Below are 14,542 nucleotides of genomic sequence, written 5' to 3'. Positions count from 1 at the left end.
AGCAAAGCGGTGCTTTTGTCGGCGATTTTGTCAAAGGGAATATTGATAAAATGTTGCAAAACAGAATCGCGAGTTGGGTGAAAAATTGCGCCGGCGGCATTCTCAGCGATGTCAGTGTACTGGAACTAACTCCAAGTTTCGTTGCCGCATTCACCTGATCCTCAATTAGCGCAACTAGCGGTGAAATTACCAGTATTATTGGGTTTGGATCTAACCCTAGTTCTTTGATGACAAGTGGAAGAATTTGGAAAATAAGCGATTTTCCGAAACCAGTCGGCAAAAAAGCGACAGTATCTTTCCTGTTACATATAGCTTCAATTGCGGACAATTGTTCTTCTTTGATAGAGTTGATACCATCGATGTGTTTTAAGACACTGTCCACTGCTGACGCGACAATTTCCTTAGAAATCATTTTGATTTGATTTATGGATGGCGAGCACCGACACTCCGATCCGATGAACTAATCAAAACTAAAATGGCGCGTGTCATGTGACTTTGTTTACTAAAGATAGCGTGGGCGTTTGATTTACACTCAACTCATTAGTATTCCACCAATCACAGCTACATCTACTTTCTGGATGTGCGCAGTCAAATTGTATAGGAGACAAGCTGGAGTCTCGTGTGGCGATAGCGATAACACTGGGACGAATGGTCTGGGGTAAGGTAAGAAGGAAAGAGAAAATCAAAATTGACCATTATCTAAATATACCATATTTCAGAAACCTTGCAATGTAAGATATGACCTCCAGTCCAATGCAGACTCGTGATTAGGAAGACAAGGACGTTGTCACTTACAATTATTAACCTTCTCAAACCTACAATAGCTGAAAATACAACAAAGCAGATAAAGAAGAACAAAGCCAGACAGACCCACTACTATAACAAAGAATACAAAAATGTCCACACACTACACAAAAGAGTTGCTGCTGGTACAATGCCAACTGCAATGACATCTAACAACAACTGGAGGAAAGCTGTAGTAGGCAAGAAAGTTACGTCAGATCACATGACTTTACAAAGGATGGACGGAGATTATGAAGAAATCGAAAATATCTGAGAAAAAGACACGAGAAATATATAATACCAAATTAGGCAGCTGACGTTGTTACAGAAAATGGTGTGTTTCAGTCCACACCTGTCAAAATGTAGTATTATAAAGTATTATTGATTTAAACTCTACGGCCACATGAAAAAATGTATGTGAAAACCCAGTAATAACTACATTGTTAATCGATTGTTAAAAGCCACGACACTTTATAGATTATGTAATGTAGCTGAACTATGATCTGCTCGCCTAGTGCGCATGAGCGTGTTGCAAGTCGTTAAGGCACTATACAGTATATGTTATAGAGACTCGGATGTGGCGTTGTTATATAATCGATGTACAGGTTAGGCGTTGAAACAAATGTGTTGACTATGTAAATTAAAGAAGTTTTCACACCAAATAGTGAAATGTTTCAAGAACTGACATTTTAAATTGCAACCTCTTCTCACTTTAAGGTGGTTATGTAATGATTTTTGTCCTCATATCCTGTCGAGAATCGAGATTCAGATATCTATTTGCAACGTACACAATATATGTCCAACAGGAATACAATCCAAACTAAATCAATTCAAACATGTTAAAATCAAATTGTGCAAAGTTAAGAAAAACATGACAAATAAATTTAATGATAAATAAACGAAAACAAATCCCTTGGCTTTGAGGTTTAGGGCATACATAAAAAAATATTGAAGATTATTTTTCTAGACTTAGAGATGTCTTGGTGATTACAGTAAAAATGTAATGAGTGTCATCCACAATCTTAATGCTAACTGCACATGTTACGAAATCAATAATCTCTCTTGATTCCAGTATACCTGCTTTGTTTTCTCATTCACTGTTTACTATAGCCAGAACGTTGTACTGTCTTCACTTTCAGGTTAGTTCTTCTGCCGATTTCTCGCAACCAACAATGTGATTTTTTATTTGGGATTTCGAGAAACTTAACATGAATCGTTATCGTTATGAATCATTTCGCCATGTTTCAAATTTTAAGTAGTCAGTTAACAAGGTCTTTCATAGTAGCATTTCTATGGGATTGACATACTAGCATGAATAAGTTCAATCATCAGTGTTCACTGATGACGTCATTTGACTGTCCCTCTAGAGGCGAAATGACGCCAGGAAAAGACGTTTGTCGTCTGCTTCACAGCCCGTTTTATACCCGATATTTAGGGCATTTCGCAGCACATACAAGTTGTTTTTATCGACAGAATTCATTCATAAATCTCAAATTTCATGTACTTTCATGTACAGAGTGTCAAAAGCCACACCTCTGCTCCCCTTTAATGTATATTGGTCGGGGTGATTGGTTTGCTTGACATGACAAAACAGCCCCCAGATCGTGGACAGTCAATTAGGTCGTAGGTCAGTATATCTAAAGTACCGACTGGACACTGTATGGGCCCTGGGCGGAATGGTTCGTCATTGACACTTACAAACAACTAACTTTACATGGGGTAATCTGAATGTTGACATTTCATAGTGTGTACTCAGTATGAATGGACCCACACACAATCGTTTTGTGCACGTAGGCTACAACTTGACGTGGGATTGTCCTCGCTCACCGCAATTAGTATTGCGATCCTTCCCGGTGGTTCACGGGAAGACGACGCTCCTCTCCACGGTAGCATTGTTACCCGGTGTGAAACCGACCATTCAGAATTCTTTACGTTCGGCACGCTTGATTGCAATTGTTTACAATCGAGGGCGCTGTTTCCGACATCGGCCTTGTACAACGTCTTATCCTGAATCAGACAGGTACTAGTACTTGTCAACTCGTGTAACTCGACTACCAATATGGTAAAGGTGCCACGGGAGGGGGCTTATGCCGTTAATACTACGGACGAAAAAAGCAGGGATGGCGTATTTATAAGGTATATCATATTAGTGGTATCATTAGCTCTTCTGGCATTGCTGTTTGTGGTCGTTATATTAATGGTGTATTTCTTACACCCTGGTTGGGGTTCGCCTCACATTGAAAGCGATGACGCCCTTCCAACCGTTGCAACACAACAAGACGATAAACCATTCGAAGGACGTTTGCCGGACAACATAATTCCTGTCAACTACAGAATTAAAATCATTCCCTATCTGGACGAAGAAGATGGGGACGATCGTTTTTCTTTCGACGGAGAAGTTAGGATCAGAGTGAAATGTGTGAGATCTACCAGTATGGTCATCATGCACGCGTTGAAACTCAATATAGACCTCGATTCGATGAAAGTGACGAACGTCAACACCGGGGATGAAATGGGTGTGACGAAGTTGAGCACAGATGAAGAGTATGATTTCGTGATGCTTGACACCAGAAAGAAACTGATGGCTAACCAGGAGTATTTTATTTCTATGAACTACGTAGGCATTGTAAACAATTCAGACATCGTGGCCTTGTATGTTGGAACGTATAACCTCGGTGGTGAGTCGAGGTATGTATATATACACACTTAGAGTGAATTAAATTGAATGACGTCGGGGTCGTCGATTGCTTGGTATGTCTATGGGCGTTGTGATCAATGCATCAAAACATGTAGAGAATCATGTTTAAAGGAGATTTTAAGAAACGCCTGAACATGAACACGAATGTATTCATCGTTTCCCGCCATGGTTTACAGGGTCATACTGTGTCAACCGCTTTCATATTCAAATTACTGAGATGAATAAAGGGGAGACTAACTTTCGCCTCTATTGTTATTTAACGGATCACCTAACCGCATGACCCTGCGTCACCCCTTGGTTCGGAACAAATACGAATATGTTGAAATTAAAATAACTGATATTATGTTTGTGATTCCACTTAAATACGGATTATACTTAATCCCACTCGGTATGTTTTATGCTTAATAGCCCCGAGTTGTACAAACAACTTGAAAACGTCACCGATTATGCTTTATTCATTTGCAGGTATTTTTTGGCAAGTCAGTTGGAAATCGGATACGCCCGTCGGGTGTTTCCTTCTTTTGACGAGCCCCAGTTGAAAGCTACGTTCGATACCATCGTGAAACATCGCACCACGAGGGGGGCCTTGTCCAACATGCCGAACATTAGAAATGATACCGAAGGAGACTGGAATACGGCATATTTCGATACATCGCCAATAATGCCGACCTACTTAGTGGCTTTTGTGATCTCCGATTTTGTTTGTAAAGAAGCAATCACAGATAATGGAATTAAGGTATCGGTTATATCTACAGAATGTGCATGTGTGTGTGTGTGGGGGGGGGGGGGGGTCCTATTGATATTCTTTAATAAAATTAAACGTGTAACCAACCATCATGCCAGTTCTCCACAGCTGAATGTTGAAATATGCGGCAACTGGTATACACCCTGAATCCCCATCATTATAACCACATTATTGTAATATATGTCCAGTATCACCATTATATTGAAATAGAAGTATTCAATATAAAAATATTTAAATGATATTACGACTAGTGCGTCTATTTCAGTTACGAGTTTGGTCGAAAGAAGCAGACATTAACAGTACTGACTTCGCGCTTGATTTTGGCGTCAAAGCATTAGACGAATTCACCAAGATGTGGGGGATCGACTACCCGTTAACGAAGCTCGGTAAGATATGTTATGATATGAATTTGAGGGCGCTTTACGGTGACATTTAGGGAACCACCAAATAATTCGACCAGAGGGTTGCAGGTGAATTCCACGTGTTATACATGTATTTAAATGATCGCATGTCCCCCTAGATGTATATTTAAAATTGGGCTGTCCACTTAGAGAAAGTACAAAATATTTACATTAATCGTGGAAGCATTCATCCAGCTCATCTCTCTGACCTCATCACTACAGTTTTAGGAACTAAGTCACCAGTCTCCATTTCCTCTGCACTGCTGCTACTGCAACCTAAATCACAGTCAACAAGATCATCATGATCAGAGCCCTCTGAGGCAGTTTCTTCAGTGTTACACATTCTGTTTTTTATAGTTTGTAAATGTTCTATGATTTGATGTGTTTTTGCTTGATCTTTATATGATTTTCTGACTACTGTAAGTGCTTTTAATGTCTCATTCAATACCAAAGACATCCAGTCATAATCACTATGACTATTTTCCTGCTTCTCTTTTTGTTGTTTTTTCGACCCTCTTTTCTGATGGTTTTCATTTTCTTTACTGTTCAAAGATAAAAACCCATTTTTGAAATTCTGTGATCTTGAAATGTGGCTGCCAATCATCTATTTGGCTTCTTTCACCATTAGTATTAACATATGGGGTCTCATGCACGCCTAAGAAGTGATACGATCTCTCCCTATTTGGCACTGGTTGTGGAATTCTCCTTATTTCTGGTCCTATGAAAGGATCGGCTCTGAATAAACTACAAATTTTATCATCTACCATGCAACCTTGCTTTACATACTCCATATATAGTTCACCGAAAATAAAGTGTTCCTCAAGGAATTTAAATAGTTTCCTCTTGGCAAATTCTGTTTGGATCGGTCACTTGATAACCTTGAGTATTCATGGATAAGGTCACGGTTGTTGAGAAAAAATAGATCTTCTCCATCCTCTGAAATGTATGCTTTAATAAATTCATTTAATACAGTGACACCATCATTTTTTTGAACACTTTCTTGGCTACTCCCATCCATTGCTCTGCATTATCTTCTTTTCATACTCAGCAACAGAAAGATTTTCTATTTCTTCCTTTCTCATTCCTTCAAACCTCTTTGTTTTTCCCAATGAATAGTGCCACCAACTAATAACAATGGAATTTCCTATGGCCGAATTTGTTCTTTCTGCTTCACCTTGGCTACTGTCACCTCTTGATCTATGACATCTGATTTTATAATTTGAATTATGAATTACAGCAATTTCGGCTTCTCTGAATCTGATCTCAATATTTGAAGTGCCTACACCTGGTCCGGCATCTGTTAAGTCTGCCAAGTTGGGCTTTACATGTGACAGAGAGAGATCATTGAATACATCTAGCACTACACTACATGAAGCAATAAGTTTATTTTTTTATGCAATTTATAATGCAGAGGTTTATACTGTTGTTTACAAATGAAGTTTTGTATTTCATGTTGTAGACTAATTTGATTAAGTTATTGTTGTGCAATAAAACAAACAAACAATAACTCTTTCTCGTTGCAGTATGTCCATCACAGCGGCTGTCGTCTATACAATAAATGTGAATAAAGACAGACAAAAATAATGACCCCCCTTTCACTGTTGGATTTTTTTTAGCCCTCACCCTTTTCTCATACACAAAAAATGCAATGACCCCTTGGAATTGACCGGCATCCCAGGTCAGATTAACTGGCGATTCCCTTATGACCCCTGGCATGTAGTACACACAACGTACTGATGACGTCACCTCTAAATTAAACAGACTGAAACAAAGTTTCTTGTTTCCGTTGCCCATTTGAATCGCGAGTTTCTTTGTACAATGCCATACAGTTAATCAACCAGGACTTCAGAAACAAATATATGAGGGAAATTATTTGTTTTAATGTAAAAAAACAAAAAACAAATACTGACTAAACATCATGTCAACATTTATTATCAATATATGTGAAAGGATCAATTTCACAATCAAAATACTAGTAGTATAGTCAAATGTTACTAATTTTTATTATATATTTTTACTTAATACATTGCTAATGTTTTCAATATTTCAACTTCATAGATGTCTATAACCAAAAAACTAGTATGGTATCAATAAAGTACTATTCTATATTTATACTTCTATTGTCAGACATGGTATCATTGCCCGTTTTTAAGTTCGGTGCGATGGAGAATTGGGGGCTAGTTGTGTACATCGAGAACAGATTATTGTATCATCCAGATGATAACGCTCCAGAACGAGCACAGAGAGCTGCTCGAATCATTGGTCACGAACTGGCGCATAAGGTATGAAACGTGTTTCTTTGCATCGCTCTTATCTGCCGGACTAAGAGGGAAAACACCTAACACATTGTATATCCCGCCTTGTATAATAGTTTCACGACCCATGTATTCGTTTTAAGCTGGTTCTTTCATAGACTGAACGCAGGGTTATACGATAGAATGTTGCCTGGTATAAATCTATAACTTTGAGTTGACACTCGTTTCTTTTATTTTTCACAGTGGTATGGGAATTTGGTAACGATGGCATGGTGGAGTGACACGTGGTTGAACGAGGGATTTGCTAGATATTTTGAGTTTGATGTCACGGATATAATCTACCCCGAGTGGGAAATCGTAAGTTCATAACCTCTGTTTGCGAGCGTTGTAAAAAAGAAAAAAATAGTGTGATAGTACCTGCAGCGAGTCGGTACAGCGTTATTTGTAATATTCTTAAAATTGATCACATGCGATTTTCTATTTTAGATCCTTCCTATGGCGTATATAATACGGCGTTTCTTTTTTTCAGTTCGACCAGTTTTATCCACATCTAGTAACAGCGAAGGCATTGCTCGCCGACGCTAGTAGCGAATCACATGCCACTGTTCGCCCAGACATCGGATGGCCATCAGATATATGGGGCCAGTTTGACAGTAGAGTTTATGAACGGGTAAGTTCATCGGGTCAAAATTTAATATTATTAGAAGTAAGCGTTACGCAGCCATGTCTACTCGGTCTTCGCAAATCAGTATTAATAGACACTAACACATTTTTTCCAATCATCGCCGACCCCAGAGTGGTAGTCACTCAACAGACTCAACAGGGCGGGAAATATACGGCTATAATACCGTAGGCAATACACACCGGGACATACCAACTTCGAAACCATACCCACATGTTTTGGATTGCACTCTCGGTATGCTTCTTGTGAACCAACCTACATAATGTGCAGTATATATATACATGTATTAAGACTGCATCACGCACGCCCCACGAGAAATATATCGGCGTTGTCTGCAGTATACTGTGTGCGCGTTGTATGTAACGGTGTCACTTAAAAGATTGTTGCTAGGCAACAGGATCTATATTTGGATTGATACCTGTGAGCATTTGTTATATACAGAGAATAGTAACTTTCTCATTGGGTCTTATTTTATGTTTTAACACAGACGTTTTTTTCAACAAGGAATTTGAACACGTAAAATCTTATATATTTGTGTATATGTCAAATTAAGAGTCACCATTCCCTCTAGACGTCACGTTGTCATGAACACCACCATAACCCAAACTTTTCCACCACCAGATTCCCACACATTATTCTACTTTTACAACCTGACAGGGTTCTTGTCTTATAATGATGATGAAGAGTATACTAGGTAAAGACGTCCTATATCAGGGCTTCACCGATTATCTAAACAAATACAGTTATTCCAATGCATACAGTGAAGACCTTTTTGATGTTCTTACCGAGGTAGGTATTGTCATAACAACATCTTACCGGACACATTAAGACCGATATTTCTGGAGATTGTGTTTAGAGTATTGTTGTGGAATTTGATTATTGACATTAAAGAACTGTAGAAAAATCAAAATACTATTCTACATTAATAAGTGAGCATCCGTTATAAATTTACACCATGCTGTCCTATCATACTGACTCACTACAGCCAATTGATTTTATTTGTCACTACTGAACTTGAATGCCAGGATGTGTGACCCCTGGGTCGTATGCATACGCCAAGTCACGCATCCATCTAAATTACATAATTACTTACACGATTAATTAATTTCTAGACTGCAAAGAATGCTGGGATTGTTGTGGACATGAAGACAATTATGGACCCGTGGGTTTTACAAATGGGATACCCACTGATCACCGTCACACGTAACTCGGACACCATGGCAACAGCCACACAAAAACATTTCTTATACGACCCGAATGACGTTATACCAGAAAACAAGTACGCCATGGGGTAGGCATGTCCTGTATATTTAACATAGCCTGTAATGTACACAGTTATATGCATTTACATCTATATACATATCATTATCGCAGTTTTATGCACGTGACGTGGATTTTATCAGTTGATTGGTCAGTTCAAAAATACAATGTCGGTATATTTGAGTATTGTTTAACTAACAGTGTTCATATTTTATCGTGATAGGTGAAGTAAGATTTATCGTGAAATTAAAACGTTGATTTGGTAGAAATTAAAGCAGGGTTTGTTAGATGAACTAACTTAGAGCACCAATGCTCATGACCACCTATTTTCAAATACGAACAGGGTTTTTTAACAGTGCTATCGCACTGGAATTTTCATTGTTACATCGACGCAATACCGCTATGTTATCCTACCAATGTTTTATAAAGATGCATTTTCAAACAAAATTATCAAAGTATGCTAAGGTTACCATATAACTTTCTGTTATACCTATATACAGAACTGGTTAAAACTGGCGTGAGAATAAGCAAACTAGCTTAGAACGCCTCGGGCTTAGATCCTCTCCTGTGGTTCATATGTCTCCGGTGTTTATATAGTTATGTAAATATATTGTAGCACCGCCGCGAGTGTCGGTCGACTAGACTCAGTATACCATGTCATGCATAGTATAACGAAACTTCCATGTGCTCTCATAACAACACAATGAGCTTTGAAATGACGTGATATCATCTGAAAGCATACTGTCTGTACAAACATTCAATTATTAAATTACAACAGCGTGCGATATAATGAGATTGATTGTACAATTGTACATTGAGTATAGTGTGCAAGATTCCAATACATGGCCGTAAAATTGTTCTCACTCGAAATGGCATAAGTTTTAGGCTAATTGATATGCAAGTAGTGGCACCAATGTGGACGCTGTGACTCTATTATTTTATAATACCTAATTACAATGATTCAATGGTTTCAAGTTGAAAACAGAATAATACAGAGCTGCAACATACATACAACTATTTTTTGGCTCTGTATATACTTCTAACCCGAAATTATCAACGTAGAGTACATTCGCTTGACAGGATCGTGGCATTCAGGATAATGCACTGAAAACCGATCATACCACTAACGTCTGCAGATCTCATGTTGTTCACCTGGCCATGTTGATCTTTTCTGAGATTTGTAAGCAGGTATTTGGATAAGAATAAAAATACAGTCAGCATTGATCATGTGGAAACATCGGAGATAGTGTACTTTATAATTTGGATGTTTTCTTTACATTCCGGTGATAAAATATTGAGAGGTTATAAATATAGTACAATATAAAATAGACATCATGCTTCGAAAACAAACTGTGAAAAAAAGGGTTGTATTCATATTCGCATTCGGGCTGGAGATAAGTCGGGGCCTGGAAATACTGCCCCCGCCTTTTTACCAGGGAAGTACCCTCCACCCCTAACCCCGGGTGTCACTTATCACGATTATACTCATACAGGTATTTACACCCCTACAGGTATGAATGGTACGTTCCACTGACTTACGTAGTCTCATCTAATATGCAAGATGAACAGTTAGTTTGGTTGAATAAATCATCAGGTACGTGCGTTGAAATAGGTTAAGGCGATGTTGATAATTACATTAATTACATCATCCAATTAGGTGGTCGCGATCTTAGCTGTATTACAACTTTCATTATTTCACATATTCATCCTATTTGAACTAATCCCTAAGTTTTGAATCGTAAGATCATGATATGTGGTGTGTTAATAGAGCCATAATCTCTATTCTCTGTCTTAGTAACGATGAGATTGCGAGGTGTAGATAGCACAGAATTCATTCTGGCAAACGTCGACCAAAAGGGGTATTTCCGCGTCAACTATGACCAGAATAACTGGGATCGGCTGATATTACAACTCCTTAGCTATCACGAAACGATCCCGGTAATCAACAGAGCTGCGTTGATTGATGATGCTTTTAACCTGGCTTGGTCCGGTGAAGAGAACGTCATACTGCCGATGAGACTTACAGAATATTTAGTGAATGAAAAAGATTACTCTCCTTGGAAAGCGGCGAGACAAAACTTACATATTGTGGCTGTCAATATGTTGGGAAAGACGCCCGCATTCGGTGACGCATTGGTAAGCAACTACGTCTTTATTCGTAGTTTCACAATTCAAAAACACGCTTGTTACATACATGATAATAAATGGGCCAAATTGTCGTTTACAACTTAAGGAAAAACACTCAGCCTTACAATTTTGCATGAAAAATCGTATCTTCCTGTTATTTAAATAGACTCGGATGATTGGCAGATTTACAGCAATCAGTCAGTGAGATATTTTCAGATTATCTCAGATATAGCTGTGCCAAGATTTCAAATATCGTATGTACTTAATTTAGTTTTCCCATTCATCAGAAATATGTTGAGAGTTTGCTCCAGCCACTCTACGATAAATATGGTTGGTCCTTCAGGGGTGAAGATGAACCTATCGACTAGTAAGTGATATCCGCGTTTACACATGATGATAGCATTTTGTGGCAACTCGAACAGAAGACATTACACTGTAATTCATTTATACATAATATTCATTTGGCAATGACAATGATTGGAAGACAATTGCATTTATTGAGATGAGAAAGAGATCAGAAAGGAGAGAGCATGATCGACTCGGGCCTGCTATTTTATTGTTGTCCGTATTTCGCATAAGACGTTGTTTGTCGACAAACTTCCGCCTGTAAGTTTCTTGTTCAGATTCATTCATTCATGCATATTTTAACCTATCTTTTCACGATAAATCGTGTGTGCCTTATGTTTTATATAAGAAAAAAGAATAGACGTTTTTTCCCATATTTGTTTTTATTTTACGACAGTCGTTTACAACACGAAGTACTAGAGCTTTCTTGTATTGTCAATAATCCCGACTGTGTGGAGGAATCTATCACAAGATATTCCAACTGGATGCAAGATCCTGAAAACTACATGAGCGGGTAAATCTCACAGTAATATAATTCTCTACTTGTCAAGCAGACGACAAATCGATTTTAAAATTTGCGAACGCACAGTTCGATGTTCCTCGGTTACCCATTGCGATCACGAGTGTTTCAAGGCAATCGGAATTTGTGTTTATCGTAGAACATGGTCTGTTTCTCAAACCAATTTACCACATTCCCAGTTCAATGATTATGGGAGGGAGTATTCTCAGCATATTGGCCCAAGGCAAACTTTCGTTAAATTTTAAACATTTTACGTGTATCTAAATGTATGCATCAATTTAAAAAAACATGTGGGCTGAGTCGTGTTTTGGCAAATCAGTTTCAATCACATACTGAGGTGAAATTATCAACGTGGTAGCATGTGACGCATATGGGGGTACTCCAGGATTACGTGAAATAAATTTGTGAAAAATAAAATTACTAATTCTGAGTCCCTAATACTATAATAATATAATCGTTTCACGTTTTCAATAGAATACGTTCCGATATGAGACAGACTATGATGTGTATAGCTATTAGACACGGTGGAGACGTGGAGTGGAACTTCGCTTTCGATCAGCTCACTCGAACAAACGACACTTTACTCAAGGATTCCATCAGTGTGTCACTGGCATGCGGCACCAAACTGTGGCAGTTGGAAAAATACTTACAGGAGTCTTATCATATGTTCGCAAACCAGACTGAGGAAGACGACGAAGACTATACGAGCATAGCTGGTTTCATGCGGTCGTGGGACTTCGCTGATGATAAGTTTAATGTATATACGACGATTGGACACGTGCGAGACAGATCAGCTTTAGGGAAACTGGTAGCGTGGAATTTTCTCTTGCGTAACTTCGAAGGACTGCGAAAAAGGCAAGCCTCGTCCTATTTATCCCCCCCCCCCTGGACACCCAACTCAAAATAAAAGGGTGTTTTGTAAGATACATGTCCAACCTATCACATCTAAAGCCACCTAGTCTTTGCTTATTACTTGCGTTATTATTATAACACTGAGAATTCATATTTGCAAACCATTTCTAGTATTTTCCGATTTTAGATGAGAAAAAATAATAAAACACCCAATATTGATTCATATTTTTTCTCTAGAGGTACTATGATTTACATTTATAACTGCCGATCGCAACTAGATTTACGATTAGTAAACATTCCATTGAAATTAAACCGTGTTATTACTATTATTGCAGCAACGAAGACGAGGCTTTCCAAACAGCATGGGGTTTTGCTGACAGCATGAACACCAAGTATGAACAATCACAGGTAAATGATACACAATAAACAACATGGTAGTATTAGAGCACTACTGGCCCTATTCTATATGGATATATACATATGCCAATTTAATAGGCTTTAGTTCTACGAAGTGATACGGTTAATCTAATGCATTTCCTTGGCTACGTTCGTGCCCAGAATTACTTTGATACACCGGCTTCTCGCAGCATCGGCGAGTGTGCGCAGTACATGGGTCGTATCCTCGTGTCGCACAATGCTTTATTGATTCTTTGAGTGCTGACTCAAGACTGATAGTTATTAAACGAAAGGTTACATGGCACCGTGATGTACATCACGTCTCATCAACTGCCTGACATTCAAATCGATTTCATTTATGAAACAAACTACCGCCGTGTTTATTAGTGGTTAAAAAATACTCACACCATAGGTGGCGCAATTGTAGCATAATCTTTCTTATCTGACCATTCAAGCTTGGTCATGAAAGTTATTTTTCAGAAGAGTAAACATATTTATCGCATTTAGCAATAGAGGAATATCTGCCAAACTTCACTAGCGATTTTCTGCCCGAATTCCCCCAAACCCCCTTTTCACGTAATGTATGTGAAAGCTCTTAAGATATTAACGGTTCATATTGTTATCGCTTCACAGCTTGAAGATTTCGCCAGAAAGTACAACGACATGCCAGAGTCACAGGTTGAAGGTTTCTACATCGCGCTGCGTAAAATAAAACATAACATCCGCTGGATGGAAACTAATTACGACATTTTAGAAGATTGGTTAAATGAAAAAATGAACACCGAATAATCTGGAATTTTATCACTCTGTATTGTGCAAACTAATTTTGCACAAAAAAAAAAATAAAATAAAAAAAAAATAATAAAAAAAAATAGACCATTCCGGCATGTTTGAAATAAATTTCAATGAAATCAAATCTGCAAATTTGACACTATAGATTGAGTGTCAGTACGATGAGGAGATCGAGGTATACTCTACTCTTATTTTAGATTACGTCTAGCGGGCAATAGTTCGTGGTACTTCAAGTCTGCTGGTGATTGACAGTTTGCCACTTTCAGTTACTTCACGGCAATTATTCAGTGACAGTTTGCTTTAAAAGGGTCTTGAGTGAACATGTTTCTGTGGTTGCAATAAACGATGAAGGTAATGTTAGTCGGTGCCGGTAACATTACATAATCATTATCTGTGCCGTAACACAAGAGGGCAGACTTATGTCATATCGATTATCCTTATTTCCTACTATTACAGTCGCCGTAATTGAAACGTGCGTTGTTGTAATGGTATTCATAATTCATCTCATGATTATATGATTCCTTAATTTGTTGAGCAGAGAATCAATTGCAAATGAAATGTACGATATTTAGGTTACTCCAGGTTTAATTCACAACTGAATATTTCACTCAAACTTTCTTTTAAAATACTGTTATTATATAATCTTGAAATTCATTTTACCAATAAACTACATTGTGTTATTTCAA

General features: G+C 38.1%; 1 protein-coding gene across 1 annotated transcript; it reads left to right on the top strand.

Annotated features, from left to right (window-relative positions):
* Positions 1-2,796: 2,796 nt before the first annotated feature.
* On the top strand, positions 2,797-14,542 carry LOC100370802 (aminopeptidase N-like). The gene is made up of 15 exons (XM_002734041.4): positions 2,797-3,471; positions 3,947-4,217; positions 4,492-4,612; positions 6,755-6,909; positions 7,126-7,239; positions 7,412-7,552; positions 8,222-8,353; positions 8,677-8,855; positions 10,336-10,418; positions 10,620-10,960; positions 11,239-11,318; positions 11,694-11,810; positions 12,291-12,671; positions 13,004-13,076; positions 13,698-14,542. The coding sequence occupies exons 1-15, from the start codon at positions 2,843-2,845 to the stop codon at positions 13,851-13,853; spliced, it is 2,973 nt and encodes a 990-aa protein (XP_002734087.3). The 5' UTR covers positions 2,797-2,842; the 3' UTR covers positions 13,854-14,542.

The sequence above is a fragment of the Saccoglossus kowalevskii genome, chromosome 3 (genome assembly GCF_978046115.1).
Source record: "Saccoglossus kowalevskii chromosome 3, keSacKowa6.1, whole genome shotgun sequence".
NCBI lineage: Eukaryota > Metazoa > Hemichordata > Enteropneusta > Harrimaniidae > Saccoglossus > Saccoglossus kowalevskii.
The sequence above is the reverse complement of the archived record's forward strand: the minus strand, read 5'-3'. Positions and strand labels throughout refer to the sequence as shown.